Source organism: Micromys minutus (assembly GCF_963924665.1).
Source record: "Micromys minutus genome assembly, chromosome: 15".
Classification (NCBI taxonomy): domain Eukaryota; kingdom Metazoa; phylum Chordata; class Mammalia; order Rodentia; family Muridae; genus Micromys; species Micromys minutus.
The window spans coordinates 39,241,929-39,257,599 of record NC_137984.1 but is presented as its reverse complement, the minus strand read 5'-3'; the positions used below and the strand labels follow the sequence as shown (position 1 = coordinate 39,257,599).

Below are 15,671 nucleotides of genomic sequence, written 5' to 3'. Positions count from 1 at the left end.
GGGCCCACTCTGACTACCTAACCTCACAGTAATTGCTGCTAACTATTGGGAACTTATTTTAATGTCTGTTCAGTTTCAAAACCTCCTATCTTATGCCTAGGGACTAGCAGTGTCTGGGACGGTCTGGCAATCAATGAATTTTGTTACTCAGCTGACCCACAGGAGAATTAGAAATTGCACATCAGCACAAAGTCAGAACCAAGGACAGTGATTGTGGAGTGGAAATAGCCTCAATCATGCTAATCAGCTACCACGAGCCACAGTCCTTTTCTATTTTAAGACAGGGTTTTGTGAAATTGATCAGGCTAGCCTTGAACTTGCACTACGCCTGCTGGGAGAATTTCCAAGTAGCTAGGATACTAGTCTTGTGCCACCATGCCCAACAGGGTGAGAAAGATAGCAAGTAAAGGTTCGCTGACAAGCCTGAGGAACTGAGTTCAATCCTCAGGACCTATATGGAGGGAGCTGAAGTGCCTTCAAGTTTTCCTCTGATCTCTACACTCGCATTGTGACATGAGTACACATTCCCCCACCCTCTTTCAATTAATTGTTTTATGAACAAAACCCTACTATCTAAACTTCATGAAAACATACTTCTTGGACTGGAGAAAATGGCTCAACAGTTAAGAGCAGCTGCTCTTCTTCCTGAGGATCCGGGTTCAATTCCCAGCACCCACATGGCAGCTCACAACTGTCTGAAACTCCAGTTACAGGATCTGACACCCTCACACCAATGCATGTAAAATTAAATAAACAAACAAACAAAACATACTTCTTTCCTACAGCAGCAAGATAGACAGAAAACTGTCCAAGTTTTAAGTCATTTAACATGATATATCAGAGGCATCTTCCCTAAAAAGGCAGGGCCTAACTAAAAGCAATAATGGAACTTCCTTTGGCAGTCCCACATCTAGCTTAGCCTAAATCTGAGCACACTAAACACGTCTGCTTTGCTGTCACATGCTACTCTTCTGATTCAACTTCCCCTTTCAGCTCCATATGCCTAGAACATAGTAATCCTTTTCTTTCAGAATTCCTAGCCATGTAGATTTCTAGTTAGTTAGCTGACAATGTGAGCCAGGCATTGCCCTAGGAAAACTGTCATGTGCAAATATACTTTATAAAATGTAGAATATGTTGTATGGGCTGGAGAGATGGCTCAGTGGTTAAGAGCACTGACTGTTCTTCCAGGTGTCCTGTGTTCCCAGCACTCACGTGGTGCTTCACAGCCATCTGTAATGGGATAAAATACCCTCTTCTGGTATGTGTGAAGACAGTGACCATGTACTCACATACATACAGTAAATAAACCTTTTTTTAAAAAGCAAAAATATGTTGTATGTATATGCAAATTTATGTACATGTGCATGTTTTGGACAGCAATTGTTCTCCACCTCGTTTTTTAAATTATTACTAATTCTTTAATTCAAACAGATTCTTCATAGTTGCTTCTTTTATTTATTTATTATTTATGTATGGATGCTTTTCCTGCCTTTATATGTTTGCACTACATTTGGGCAGTGCCTGTAGAGGCCAGAAGAGGGCATCATATCCCATAGAACTGGACTTGAAAATGATTGGGAGCCACCATATGGACGCTTGGAGTCAAACTCGGGGCCTCTGGAAGTGTGGCTCCAGCTCTTCCTCTTTATTTTATTTATTTATCTATCAGATATTATTTATTTATTTATTTATTTATTTATTTATTTATTTATTTATTTTTGAGACAGCCTCTTTCATTGAATCTGGAGGTTGGGGTTCTGGCTAGGCTGGGCCTCCTATTTCCGTTTTTTCTAGAACAAGGGTTACAGGTACACAACAGCATCATACCTAACTGTTTGCATGGTGCTGAAGATACAAATTTAGGTTCTGATGATCATGAGGGAAGCCCACTATCAATTGAACAATCTCCCTAACCTGGGTCCTCTTACAGAAGACCTTCAAGTCCCAGCACCCACTTAGTAGCTCAAACCAACTATAACTCGAGTTCTAGGGGTACAATACCCTTTTCGGGCCTCTGCAGACACTGCAAACATATACACACACATAAAGGCAGGCAATGCACCCATGCATATAGTGAGTAAGTAAGTGAACCTAAATATATTTTAAAGGCCATATGCAGGGTATATGGGGGGAGCATAAATGATTAAACAGCAAATTATTAATAATGGTTAGCTATGGACTAAAGTCTTTCAACTTGTAAGGAATGATTAAGAGATTTTTATATTGAGCTAAAAGGAAGGCTTGGCAGCTGAAAGCATTTGCCTCCAAGTCTGATGATTTGAGTTCAACCCTCACAACCCTTAGGGTAGAGAACTGACCTCCTCGGATTATCTTCTGACTGACCCCCATATCCATGCCCTTCCTTCATAAATAAAATTTTTAAATATTTTTATTTTGAATTGAAAATGGCCTAACTACATCCTTTCTTTTCATTTATTTTTCTTCTTTTTTTTTGTTTTTTGTTTGTTTGTTTTTTAAAGGTTTCTCTGTGCAGCTCTAGCTGTCCTAGAACACAGAGAATGGCCTACCTTTGTTGGGATTAAAGGTTTTGCCCTGCTTATGAATGTTTCTTAAATCAGTACTGTTGACCTTGGACTTGGTAATACTTTAGAACTCATAGGGCCCTTAGAGCGCTGAGGGTCATCAACTGTGCACAGATGTACATCATTCACCAGACACTGTATATCCTCCTAGTCACAAAACAACGTGTTTACTGACCTGGACAAATGCAGTCTTTAAAAATCCCACCTTCCTCTCTGTACCTCTGGTTGCCAGGAAAAAGAACCTGGTTTATAAGCCTTAAAATTCCAGCATTTTCTTCCCACAGTTTGGCCACAGATTTTGATTACCTTTCCTTAGAGAGCTTCCCTTCTGAGCATCCAAGCAGTACTTGTTTTGAACTTTGTATACTGCAACTTACTTTGCAAAGTTCACACAGTTGTGAGAAATGGTAGATCTGACCCATCCATGACCCACTTTCTCCATTTTATAAAAATAAGCTCTCTATAAAACCACTGCACCCATCACAGGACAAGTTACTCACAACCACATAAGCCACAATTCTACTTGTCTCCCAACTTTTACTTATACTAATTAATTATTCAGCAAAAGTGACAATATTTTATAGTAAGTTGTATTATCTGTCAACAATCAAAAAATGCAAAGAAGTTTCTTCTGGCCTGTTTACAACCATCTGATTTTTTTTTTTTTTAAATAATTCATCCTGACATGCCGAAGCCTGCAATGTGCCTTAAGAGCCTTATGAATAATATTAAACATTAAGAAAAGAGAAATGTTATTCAAACTTCAACTAGTCACTTAGAAAAAACTTAGTAATAAATGAAAAGACCAATCAAAGCATTCTCAAGTGTGTTAAAAATAAGAGATAAATCTTGGAGCTGTAGAGATGGCTCAGTGGTTAGGAGTATTAGCTGTGATTTCAGAGGACCTGGGTTCTAGTCCCAGCACCCAAATAGCAGCTCACAACTGTCTGTAACTCACACCCTCACACTGATATACATGCAAGCAAACCACTATATTAAATAAAAAATAATTTTTAAAGAAATAAATCTTTAAAAAAAAGAGAAAATATACTTTTCACAAAACTAGCCAAAGTTTTTCTTGGCTACAATTCCAATTTTTAAAACCTTTCAAAATCTAAGTATATGACAAAGAGAAAATTATATATTATACCCAAGGCACACATTCATTGGGTGTGTACACTTACATTCAGTGTCACTGAGGATGGGCGATGATTCACATTCACCATCTTTCAAAACCCGTGGTCCAGAGTCGAGGTCAGGTATGCTGGTAGACAAACCCCTGATATCACCTGGAGGCTATTTGTTTCAGTATTTTTCTTTGGGATCAGTGGACTTCCAATTCTTGAATATGCTGGAGTATGATCTAAAAATTTTAAATCAGTTCTGCAATTAAAATACTAACTCTTCTTACCCATAAACTGTATTTTATCTTGCCTTAATATGGATTTTTCCTGCACAAAATATGATAATCAATTTCAAGACCTTTCCATGGTTTTCAAGTATGAAAGGCTTACAAGACTCACTCTTAAATATTCAAAAGGAAATCCATTGAATGAAGGAATTTCACCAAAACTTACACAGAACATCACATTCGTTACAGCTTCAAGAATATCAGTGAATCACCAATTATGATGGTCAATCCGCTTGAGAATCAAAACTGTAAAGTCTGGGGATCCACCACATATGCAGCCACCAAATCCAAGCACTTACTGGCAGGAACCAGAGATGCCTCCTTAGGGACTATGCTAGAGTCATATAGATACAGCTGAACATGTTTGCAGCTAACCATCGGTCCCAATGAGGTTGCTAAAGAAAGGACCCAAGGAGCTGAAAGGGGTTTCAACCTCATGGGAAGATAACAACATTATCAACCAACCAAACCCTCCAAAACTCCCATGGAGTAAAACACCAACCTTTGTGCACACATTGAGAGACCTATTGATCCAGTTGCATATGTAGCTGAAAATAGCAGTGTCTGGCATCAATGTGAGAAGAGGCTTCTTTCTGGTCCAGAGATGGCACATTTTCCTAATGTAGGGGAATGACAAGGCAATGGGGTGGAGATGGGGAGGCAACTGGAGGGGGAGGGTAGATGGGAGCAGGGCAGGGTAAGGGGATAACACCTCAAATGTAAATACACAGTATCTGATTAAAAGAAAAAGAAAAAGAAAAAAAAAACCTGTAAAGTCTTCAACCTGAACATCGGACTATAAGATTTCAACTGCTATAAGTCTCGGGTGCTCTAAGTACATACAATTTCCTGACAAACTGACAAAGATCTAAACTACAGTAGCTATTACTCCTACTTCCACATTCCCTGCAGGAAAGACACACTAGTGTGCCTGCTTACTGTATACCTCTTGTGAACAATGGGAAATACAAGTCACCACAGTAAAGCACACAGCTCCAACAATAACATCTAAGTGTCAGAATTTCAAGGACCTTTCTTGGAGTTGGGGAGTGGTGGAGAGATGGCTCAGTGGGTAAGAGCACCCGGTGTTCTCTTCAGGTCTCAGCTTCTGCATGGCAGATCACAAACACTGTAACTTCAGTGTCAGTGTATCTGACTCCCTCTGCTGACCTCCACCAGGCACACACATGGTATAGATGCATGCATACAGGCAGGCAAGAAAACACAATAAAGATGAATGAATCTTTTTAAAAATTAAGACCATTCTTCACCTTACCTTTCCAGTTATTTTTAATCAAAATAAATATAAACTCTATAAAACCCAAGTTGTTTTCTCTAAGTTGTTATTAAAAATTTGTTACAATTCCACCCCTGGGTCAGAATATCAAAATAAGTTTTTTTTACAAGTATATGCTCTAAAATTCTAAGCATCATTACTTTCAGATTGAATTCATTAGGGAATGCTTTATGCAGAAATCTGAGGTAGACGAACAGAGCCTTGTGCTACCGAACTGGAGGCAGAGAGCAGGGTGTGTGATGAGGCTCCAAGGTTTATCCCATAGACACATAAACACACCAGACTGGACTTTGTCTTCCCCTTAACTCTAATCACCAAATCATTGTTATGTCTTAGAAAGCAAATAGATTTACAATAGAAAAGGCTCCAGAATATTCTAGTCAATACAGTAGGCATGGGCTTGCAAACTCATAGCAGGCCTTTAGATTTGACACCCAGAACCACAAGAAATGAAAAGTTGTACAATATAATAAATTCTAGTTATGTGCAGAGAAGAACTTGAAGTGAGGCCAGTTCTAAAATAGGCAAGACAATTGTCTTTTTCCTTAAAGTGCTGCTTTAAGGAAAAAAAAACCAAATGAGGAAAGATGTACATTAGTCATATTGTAATAATGTAGCTATGTTAAATAAAAGTATTTACAAAAATACTACTGAAACCAAATGTTTTTGTTTAGTTGCTGTTTAGTCTTACTATGCAGCCCTACTGGCCTAGCACTTAGTAGGTAGACCAGGCTGGATGGAACTCAAGAAATCTTCCTCCCTCTATGTCCTGGAGCTTGGATCAAAAGTGTATGTTACAACACCTGGCAAATATTTAGTACTTTATTTAAGGCTTCTATGTTCACAAATCCCTCACAGGACAGAGATGCTTCATAAACACTAACTACATTTATCACCAAATTACTCATAAAACCAAGCTACACACGCGAAACAAGAAATTACAATTTTCACACTGATAGAGAAGAGTACAGGAAAAAACTCCTTTTTTCTTAATGCTCAAATATTTACACAATGACTAAAGAACACAAAGAAACACTATCATGTTAAATGTGGGGGGATGGGGTGACTTAGTTCCTTACATAAGTATCATTTAATTTAACTGAATTACTACACATAAATAGGCTCTAAATGTCCAAATAGCAACTGGAACAACTATGGGGAAATCAAAACTATGGTTTTTATTATGTTTATTTTTATTTAAGGGAGTGGTGACACATGTGCCTGAGGAGGTCAGAAAAGGGTGCTGGATCCCCAGGAGCTAGAGTTGTGAGTTGCCCTACGGAATCTTCTGGAAGGGCAGCAAGTGCTCTCTTAACACTTAAACCACCTTCTGCAGCCCCAGGAGTTACTGTCTTACTGCACAAGCTTATCCTTCTTATACCCACCTAACAGTTACACACATGCATCTCTTAAGGCCGTCTATGCTTAAATTATAGGTTCACAGTTACAAAATTATAGTTGTTTTATTATACTAAGAATTTATGTGCTTAGAAATTGAATGTTAAAATATTTGGCAGAGAAAAATTAATATTAGAATGAAAAGTCATTTACTTTATGCTTAAACTTACACATACACCCTGTCATGTTTTCTGGACCCCTAATTTCTTTTATTACTTATTTTAGTTATTTTAAATCACTTATTTTTCATAAAATAAAATCAAAAGTTTAAGATTTAGAGTTTATGACATTAACTTACATAGATAAGCTTACATAGATAAGGCCATATAACACCTTGGGTACAATTTGAAATTATAGACAATTTACCTTTGCTAATTTTATATTAAATGAAAAATGTCAGCCTACCTCTCCAAAGAAAAATGTATACTTAGATCTAGGGTGGCTAGATTATTAGGTCGACTACAGTTCTTAGCAATGAGGATTTCTTGAAGAACCTCTACACACAGCTTTCAAGGGAAGCCCCACAGCCTATTCAGTAACCATTTCCTCTCATAGCATACACAGCAAACCCTGCATTCCAGAAGTCATCTTACCAGTCTCAAAATCAACCATTTGTGCTGATTAAGATCTTCTGCTCATTGGCAATGCCAACCCATGCTACACAATTCAACCTCCAAAGAGGAAAAAGTAGATATTTAAAATTTCTGTGATAATAAGATCAATTAGGCTAAAATATTTTACCACACAAATGGCAAAGAAAGAAAACAATCTAATGTTAAGATATTCTTAATTAAAGGGTATTAGTATTAGATAAAAGCTTCACAACTCATCCCTAACTATAGTAGCATAAGGCTGTCTATAGTCCTACCTTATTTCTTCTCCAGTGTACAGTGACACAATATTTCTCCAAGCAATGTACAAGTGGACTAACAAGGCCAGATGTGAAGATTTGTGGGAAATGGAGGACAGATTTTCTACAGTGAGCTAATGTGAATCAGCACGATTCTATCAGCATTCCATACATTTAGCATCTGCTTGCTCTTTTATAATATAAAAAAATCTGACATTAACACAACATTTATTTACACTGACTTATTCATATGCATCTGAAAATATGTTGAAAAGGTAAAATGTATAAAACTTAATACCAAACATTCCCAATTACTTGTTCATAAGCTGGTTAAAATATCATCTTGAATCCCAAGTTTACAGCTGTCTTGTATAAAAATATTTTCTTTATTATCCAATGTTCCCAACTCGTTTGTTCATAAGCTGGTTAAAAGGATCCTAAGTTTACACAGTTTTTTTTTTCAGTTATTCATTCAGTCTTTAGGAATAGAAACCTAAGTTTCACTTCTCTTTAAAAATATACCCTAATTACTACAGAGAGACAAAATTATGGGTAGAAAACATCTGTGGAAAAATAAAAACCATGGGTTACAAAACATCAGAAACTAGTTTTTTGTGATTTAAAGACTCACAAGAACTAGTTCTTTGTGACTAAAGAGTAACCATAATTTTATGTATGGCTTACAATTATATTCAAAAAATGTTCTTTATGATAAGGACATATGGACTTTAAAAGGAGATATTTGGTCTTCAACAGAAATATCTAAAATTATTCACCATTGTTAGGCACTGTTACTGACAGGCAGTCTATGTTTGTATGTTACTGTAATAAAACACTTGACAAGAAACAACTTAAGGGAAGAAGGATTTATTTTGGCTCACAGTTTGAGGGGCAGAATCCATGATGGCAGGGAAGGCATGGTGATAGGAACATGAGGTGGCTGGTCACACTGCGTCTGCAGTCAGGAAGCACAGAGAGATGAATGCTGGTATTCAGGCTAAGCACCCCGCCAATGTTTAGGGTGGGTCTTCGCTCTTCAGTTAAGACTCTCTGGAAATGCGCCCACAGACATAATGAGTCAAGTTGACAATGAAGACTAATTATTCCAAGTATACTCCTTGTCAACTTGATTCTCACACAAATCACTTTTAAACCATTACATTTCATCTCTGACTCCTATAGGCTCATAAAGAAAATAAATTCAGTCTGACTTCAAAAGTCACCGTAGTCTTTAATTGTCCCAACATTGTTCAAAAGCCCAAAGGCTCGGAGATGCAAGGCAAGGTCTTAACTGAGTTTTTATAAGTTCAGAAAACAAGTTACATATTTCCAGTGTACAAAGACATAGAGTAAACATTTCCATTCCAACACAGAGGAATCGGGCATGGCAAGGAAAAATTGGATCAAAGCAACACCTAAACCTAGCAGGGAAAACACTATACCATGATCAGCATCTGGGGCTTGTGGTACTATCATCTGGGATCCAATGACTATGGACAGTCCCACCCTCCAATTTTGTCACCTGTAGTGTAGTATCATCCCACCTCTCTCATGAGATGATTCTATTCCAGTTTTCCTTGGAACTTCCAATAGCCTGGATGTCTACTGTCCAACTTGACTTTACAGTGTGTTTCAGAATCTCCTTTGCCACACAGTGTTAGTGGCTTCTAATGATCTCCATAACCCTGTAACTTGCATTTTACATCTGACAAAGCATCCAAGTTCTTTCTACTGCCAGACTGAGATACTGTCTGGTCCCTAAGTTGTAAGTAACTTAACAAAGCTGTAACTAGCCTTTTAACACACTTGGGCTTCCAAACCCCATAGAAGTCTTAGTTTCTCTTCTTTCAAATCAATTTCTATTTCCCTAGTAGGAGGCTTGCACAGGTTTTACCCTCAGGGTACTTGTCCTGACTTAGTAGTACACAATACTAGATTTCTCACTTTGGCACTAATTTCCCTAAGTATAAAAAGCTGAGTCCACTCTGCTTGGTGCACTCCTTTCTTCCCTAAACTGCACATTTTCCAATCTTTCTGCTTTTTCCTGCTATAGATCTGAATAAGCACAGTGAGTAGTAAACATGCCTCAGCCTAAACATAATTCTGTCTCGAAAGTGCCACTGCCAAACAAACTGCAAATCACTCTATGACTTACATTTTTCAGTAATGGGCAGAACACACCCATATTCTCCATCAGAAGAAAATGCAAATAGCTTTTAGTGCAACTCTTCACAATGTACTTGCCCCTCTCTGAAACTCCTGAGCATAATGTTCATTTTCTAGCTTTTCATTGGCATGCTGGTCTCCAGAAGCCACTCAGAATGACCCACTGAGCTCTGCATCCAAGCCTTTCACATTCCTTCTGAAGCCCAGTTTAAAGGCCTACACACCACAGCCAGGTTACCACAGCAACACTTTTGACTTCTTGGTACTAACTTTCTTTATTAGTTATTTTTTATTGCTGTGCCCAAATTCTTGACAAGAGGGATTTATTCTGGTTTACAGTTTGAGGAACATAGATAGGCAGGCTGTACTTTGATGGCAATGCATAAAATACAGTTTTGAAGCCAGCAACAAGGCTCAGAAGGTAAGGGCACTTGCTGGGTAAATCTAACCACCTGAGTTTAATACCTGAGTCCCACAATGGATATAAAGAACCAACTCTGTAAAGTTGTCCTCTCACCTCCACACATACACACCATGGCACACATATGCCCACACTCAAAAAACACACATATCATATGTACACAGTAATAAATAAAACAATAAAAAGAAAAGCCCTTAAAAACAATTTTGAAGCGTAAAGGAAAAATGCCCTTATTTATTTAACTTAAATTTCTTACCCCTTAAGTATTCACATTAATACATCTTATAGTACATGTGAAATATGACAACATGTGAGTTATGCAAAGTATACTATATTAAAGAGCAAGTCAAATAGCAAAGGACCTAACAATTTTGGAAATGCTACTCAATCCTCTCTTTTTCTGCTTTATTGATCTGGGCAAAGTATAAATGCCTGGAAACAAAAGATAGAATTTGCAGTATTTCCCCAATGATAACAATTAACTTTCCCACCATGAATGAAGTAGCCCGTGCAGCCTAAGCTAATGACATAGAAAGGAGAAGCTCCTATAGTAACAGCAGTCCTCTGGTCTGTCTCACATCATTATCGTAAAGGTGGTTTTCTTCACTGCAGGCTGGCCCAACCTTCTCCACAAGGGGGTGGGCGTAGACATTCTTGCACAGAAGACAGTATGGTCATTCTCACTTCTGCAGCACGATTTGCTCTCATATTTACATGGTATTTCAGGGAGTCACCTACTCCACTGTATATTCCGATCATATGACATCCAAGAGCATCAGTAGATCATCACCCTGACTGAAAAAAGGTTAAGCACATATATTTTTTCCCAAGAGCAATTATCTTTAAAATGAACCAGGCAAAAAATTCTTAACACTAATGTAGTTTTGGGAAACTCAAAAGAATCAGGTTAAAAAAATCCCAGTACTATTTTAGAATATGGGTTACATTTCAAGACAAAGTTGAAGTTCATTGGTAACAAAAGTAAAGGAAGGCTAGCTTGCCTTGAATACAAATTTTGGCTCTTTCAGTTTTAAGTGGAGAGAAGTGATGTGAAATACAGCCATTGAGTACAATTTTTAAAATGGTATGAAGAAAGTCCATACAAGACAACACACACAAAAAAATCTGTAAGATCAAGAAACACTATGATTGTGCATAATTAATTATAGTCTGCCTGGGAAATAACATTAGTAGGATTTGGAGGACCAAGAGTCATAGCTTTAGTTTTGCTATAAAAGTTCAGTAAATAGGAAACCTCACAAGTAGCCCACTGTTTGAACTAGATAAAATGCAGTTACCTGTATGAGAGCCAAAGGCCTGGCCAGGTATGAACTCTGGACAATCAATCAACTGAGAGAAGTCTGTTTGTGGCACATTTCGTGGAGGAGGGCCTGGAATTGGCCATTTTTCTGGTTCTATCTTTTTCCTCATTTTCTCATCCACAATTTCTACTTCTGTGCTATCCTTAAGTGCCTGGCAATAAAAAAATTTAAGCATTAAAGTTACATTCAAAAGATCTTAGTTATATGCCTTATATTTCTATTCTAAATATTGAAAAGCTTCAAGTTAGTAGACTGTAATAATATAGTTAATGTGTCTAAGACTAATAAGTTAGTGTTAGCAACAGAACAATTTTTTAGAGCATATTGGCCCATGTCTGTAATTTCAGTGATCAAGCAGCAAAGGCAAAATGATTGTGCCAAGTTTGAGGCCAGCTTGGTCTATTCAGAAAGCTCTGGGTCAATAGTAAGACTCTATCAGAAGACAAAACCAGAAACAGAACTCAGGAAATGAGGTAGGAGATAAATGGAGGTAAGCAAAGTTCTCAAAGTGAGCTTGAGGACAGGCTGCACTGCAGGAAACCCTGTGCTCCAGCTCCCACCATCAAAACAGTGACTAAACAAGTTGGTTGAAGATAGAGCTCACTTCTTAGAGTTCTTCCCGGACATGATTGATGTCCTGGGTTTTATCACAAGTACCCCCAAGAAAATTATGTCGATTATGCCTGGAATCCAGCACTCACTCAGGTAGTAGGGGTAAAGGGATCAAGAATTAAAGGTTATCCAAAGTTATATAGTGAGTTTGATATGAGTTCAAGTCAAACCTGTGCTATGTAAGACCCTATTTCAAGAGGAATATACAAAAAAGAAATCACACTGATTACTAACAAGGAAACAATTGGCTTATTACTGGTGAAATAAAAACTGTGTTACAGATCCAGTGGAATTCATCTTCTATGGAGAAAACAACCTATGGAATCACTTAATAGTCCAAGCACAAGACTTTGCACTCTGTGTAGTATTCTGATGTTAATTTGGATCTCCAAAACTGCTTACACCAGTGTCTGCATGTAGCTTCTGGCAAACTACCCCCAGAGGGTTCTGACTGGTAAATAAAGATGCTGGCAGCCAATGGCTAGGGAGGGCAGATAGAGGCAGGATTTTTAAGATTCCTGGGTTTGGGACCTAAAGGGGAGAAGGAAAGGAAAATCTGCCATGTCCAGATAGTGTAGAGACAGTGAGAGATAATGTGTAAAGGAGCCAGGTGTGGCCAAGTTGGGCAGACCTCTGGGTCGAGAGCTGCCAAGAGAACACGGAATTTAGTAAGTTGTAACTCAAGAATTATCAGAGGGAGGTAGATTCTATTAGTAGTGGAAGTTAAACAGTAGCCCAGCTATTGTGCTGATTAAGGCATATCAAAATATAAAGGCTGTGTATCTTTTATTCAGTTAAGCATTAAGGCAGGTAGTGAACCCACCGCTGCCAAAAATTTTTAAAAATTAAAACAATTCTGTTCTTAGTAAATGAATAGGAGAAAATCAAAAGAAATTATTATTAGTTATTCATTATTCATGCCTTCTTTAAAAAAAAAAAACAGCCAGGGATGATGGTACATGCCTATAATGTCAACACTATAGGAAGATTAGAGGATTACTACTACCCTGTTCAAAGAAACAAGCAGACAAAATCCTAAAAGGTATGACTATATGCATCTTAAATCTTAAAAAAACAAAAAACTGGCATTTTTATAAATTCCAAAGCTTGACTTTAATAAGATCCTTATCAACTGATATTTGGGGACATCAAGTTCTAACTAGCTGATAAAAAACAGTGATAGCAGTACACACCTTCAGTACCACTCGGGAAGGTGGAGGCAGGAGGATCTCAAGGTCAGTTCAAGGCCAGCTGGTCTATATAGCAAGTTCCATAGCAACCAGGACTATAAAGAGAAACCCTGATTCAGAAGAAAGGAAGAGGATGGAGGAAGGAAAGGTAGGAGGCAGAGGACGAGGAAGACAAAGTAGCCCTGGCCTAATGAGACATCTAAACTGGTATAGACACCTGACATGATGACCTGAGTTCAGTCCCTGGAGCCCAAATGATGGAAAGAGAGCTCCAGCTCCTAAAAGATGTCCTTTGATCTACACACACCATGGCTAATCACGCCCACTCACCACCATGCTAAATTAAAATAGCCAAATACCAATGACAAGTTGTAGAGATCCATCCCTTAGTGCTGGAAGACCTGCATCTGTGAGAACCTGAGGCAAGGAGAATGAGCAGCCACAAATTCAGTTGATGCAGAACACAAGATTTAAGATGGAAACAAATAAACTACTGTTACCCTACGGTGACCTTACAGTTACAGAGCTGGTAAGCTACAGAACCAGGATCAATTGAACCTACGAATAAAGAAAAAGTTATGGGACAAGAATCAAAATGCAAGTTGAATGAATCTCATGAGCCTCAGATCTGCAATACCAGTACTCAGGAGGATAGGGCAGGGTTTCTGTGAGTTTTAGGCCAGCCTAGTAACCATTTAGAGAAATTGATTCATAATGTTTAGCTATGTAGATATCCCAGCATCCATAGTCCTAGGAATTCACCCAGCATAAATGAAAACATTCAGTCTCCAAAATGGAGCACAAGCATCCATCAGTGCATGGATACACTGAGGGACATACTTACTATAGAACAGTGATCAGCAGCACAAGGGGGAGGGGCTAAACATAGGACAAAGCAATCTCAAAGGCACTGTGAGAAGTCAAAGAGATCAGGAACAGCACCAGGGAGACAGAGGAAGAGGCAGGAGGATCCTTGCCTGGGCTTTATGGAGGGGAAAAGAAAAGAAAAAAGAGAAAGAACTAAACAAAGGCTACAAAATTCTAATTTATTTATATGGTATTTGGAAAAACAAAAATTACAAAACAAAGATCATCATTCTTGCTAGGGGCTATGTAGAAGAGAGAAAGAATGTCTACACAGGGACTGTCATATATGTAGAAAATGGACAATAAAAAATGTTGAGAGAATTTCTAGAAGACAAAAAAGAGAGAGATTTAATTAAAGGCAGTACTACCACAGCTAGAAAGGCTTTCTCCAATTAACTTCCTGACTAGATGGAAGCCCTATGGTGGTAGGGACAGAATAAGGACCAGTCTCAGATCCACAGTGACAAGAGGTTTGAAACAAGCTCTGAAACCCTGCATCCATGAGTGAGCATGTGCACATGTGCATGAGGAAGTTTTCCCAAAGTACTTGAAAATTCAATGTTTAATAACTAGGATTGCATGTGAATTTAGAGCAGTCTGAAAAAAGATGAAAAGAACCAAGAATACTAAAGGCTCAAGTTTTCAAAGATAGGCATTTAAGTTTTATAAAAATGGAAAAGCTGAAACATTCAAATTGACAGTTTTTTATTATCTTCAGATGACAGCTGAAGTAGAACACATGGACTCAGGGTATGTACTACCTGACTTCTGAGTAGCTTTAAATCTCCATGCCTAGCATACTTCTCTGGAGTTAGGAATGGGGAGGTCCTAGGGGTCTTCTTCTATAGCTCAGACATGTCCTGAACTTCCCAATTCTTGGCAAACACTTTAGTCAGCATACTTTTAAAAACAGTATATGTAGTGTGTGCAGAGCTGATAGCAAGCACCCTTACTCATGGAAGCATCTTGGCAGCCCACTTTTCTTTCTTTCCTTTTTGGGGAATTTGGGGAATGGGGGTGCACTACTTCTGGGGATAAGCACAGGATCTCATGTATATTTGCCAAATGTTCTACACTGAGTGGTCCTCATTTTTAAACACTTTTTAGGAACAGTTTTAACTTTTTAATTCTTTTAAAAAAGAATACTTAAAAATATTTAAAAATGAATACTTACCTCCAAGATGAGATTAAGGTTTGTCGTGAGAGCCTGTACACGGTGAAAACCAGCAATCAGGGAAATGGGCAGGAATCCCTGCTCATCCATTTTTCTTCGCAGAAAAAAGTCCCGTTCCAAGTTCTCTATGCTGAAGTAATACTCACTAAAAAAAGAGGACATGAGTTCATCCACTCGCTAACAGATATGTACCCACTGCTTACAAATGTTATCAAATTATTCTCCTCTGTCTAATAATACTACTATTTTATTACAGGTTAGGCAAAATATACATAGAACCTAATATAGCACATGGCAAACATAAGACCAAGCAAAACCCTGCTCAATTGATAATTTCTTTTACACATAAACAGAAACTTACTAAAAATTAATGCTAATAGTTTGTCTAAACTTACTTACATCTAACAAATTAAAATA

General features: G+C 38.0%; 1 protein-coding gene across 1 annotated transcript in view; it reads right to left on the bottom strand.

The window, feature by feature from the left end:
• Nucleotides 1–8,353: 8,353 nt before the first annotated feature.
• Nucleotides 8,354–15,671, bottom strand: part of LARP1B (La ribonucleoprotein 1B) — a 31,434-nt gene continuing 24,116 nt past the window's right edge. The window contains exons 8-10 of the mRNA XM_080929502.1: nt 15,255–15,399; nt 11,388–11,562; nt 8,354–10,884 (exon numbers count right to left, since the gene is read on the bottom strand). Coding sequence (XP_080785628.1) covers nt 10,865–10,884; nt 11,388–11,562; nt 15,255–15,399 — 340 coding nt within the window. The 3' untranslated portion in view covers nt 8,354–10,864. The remainder of the gene's footprint in view (nt 10,885–11,387; nt 11,563–15,254; nt 15,400–15,671) is intronic.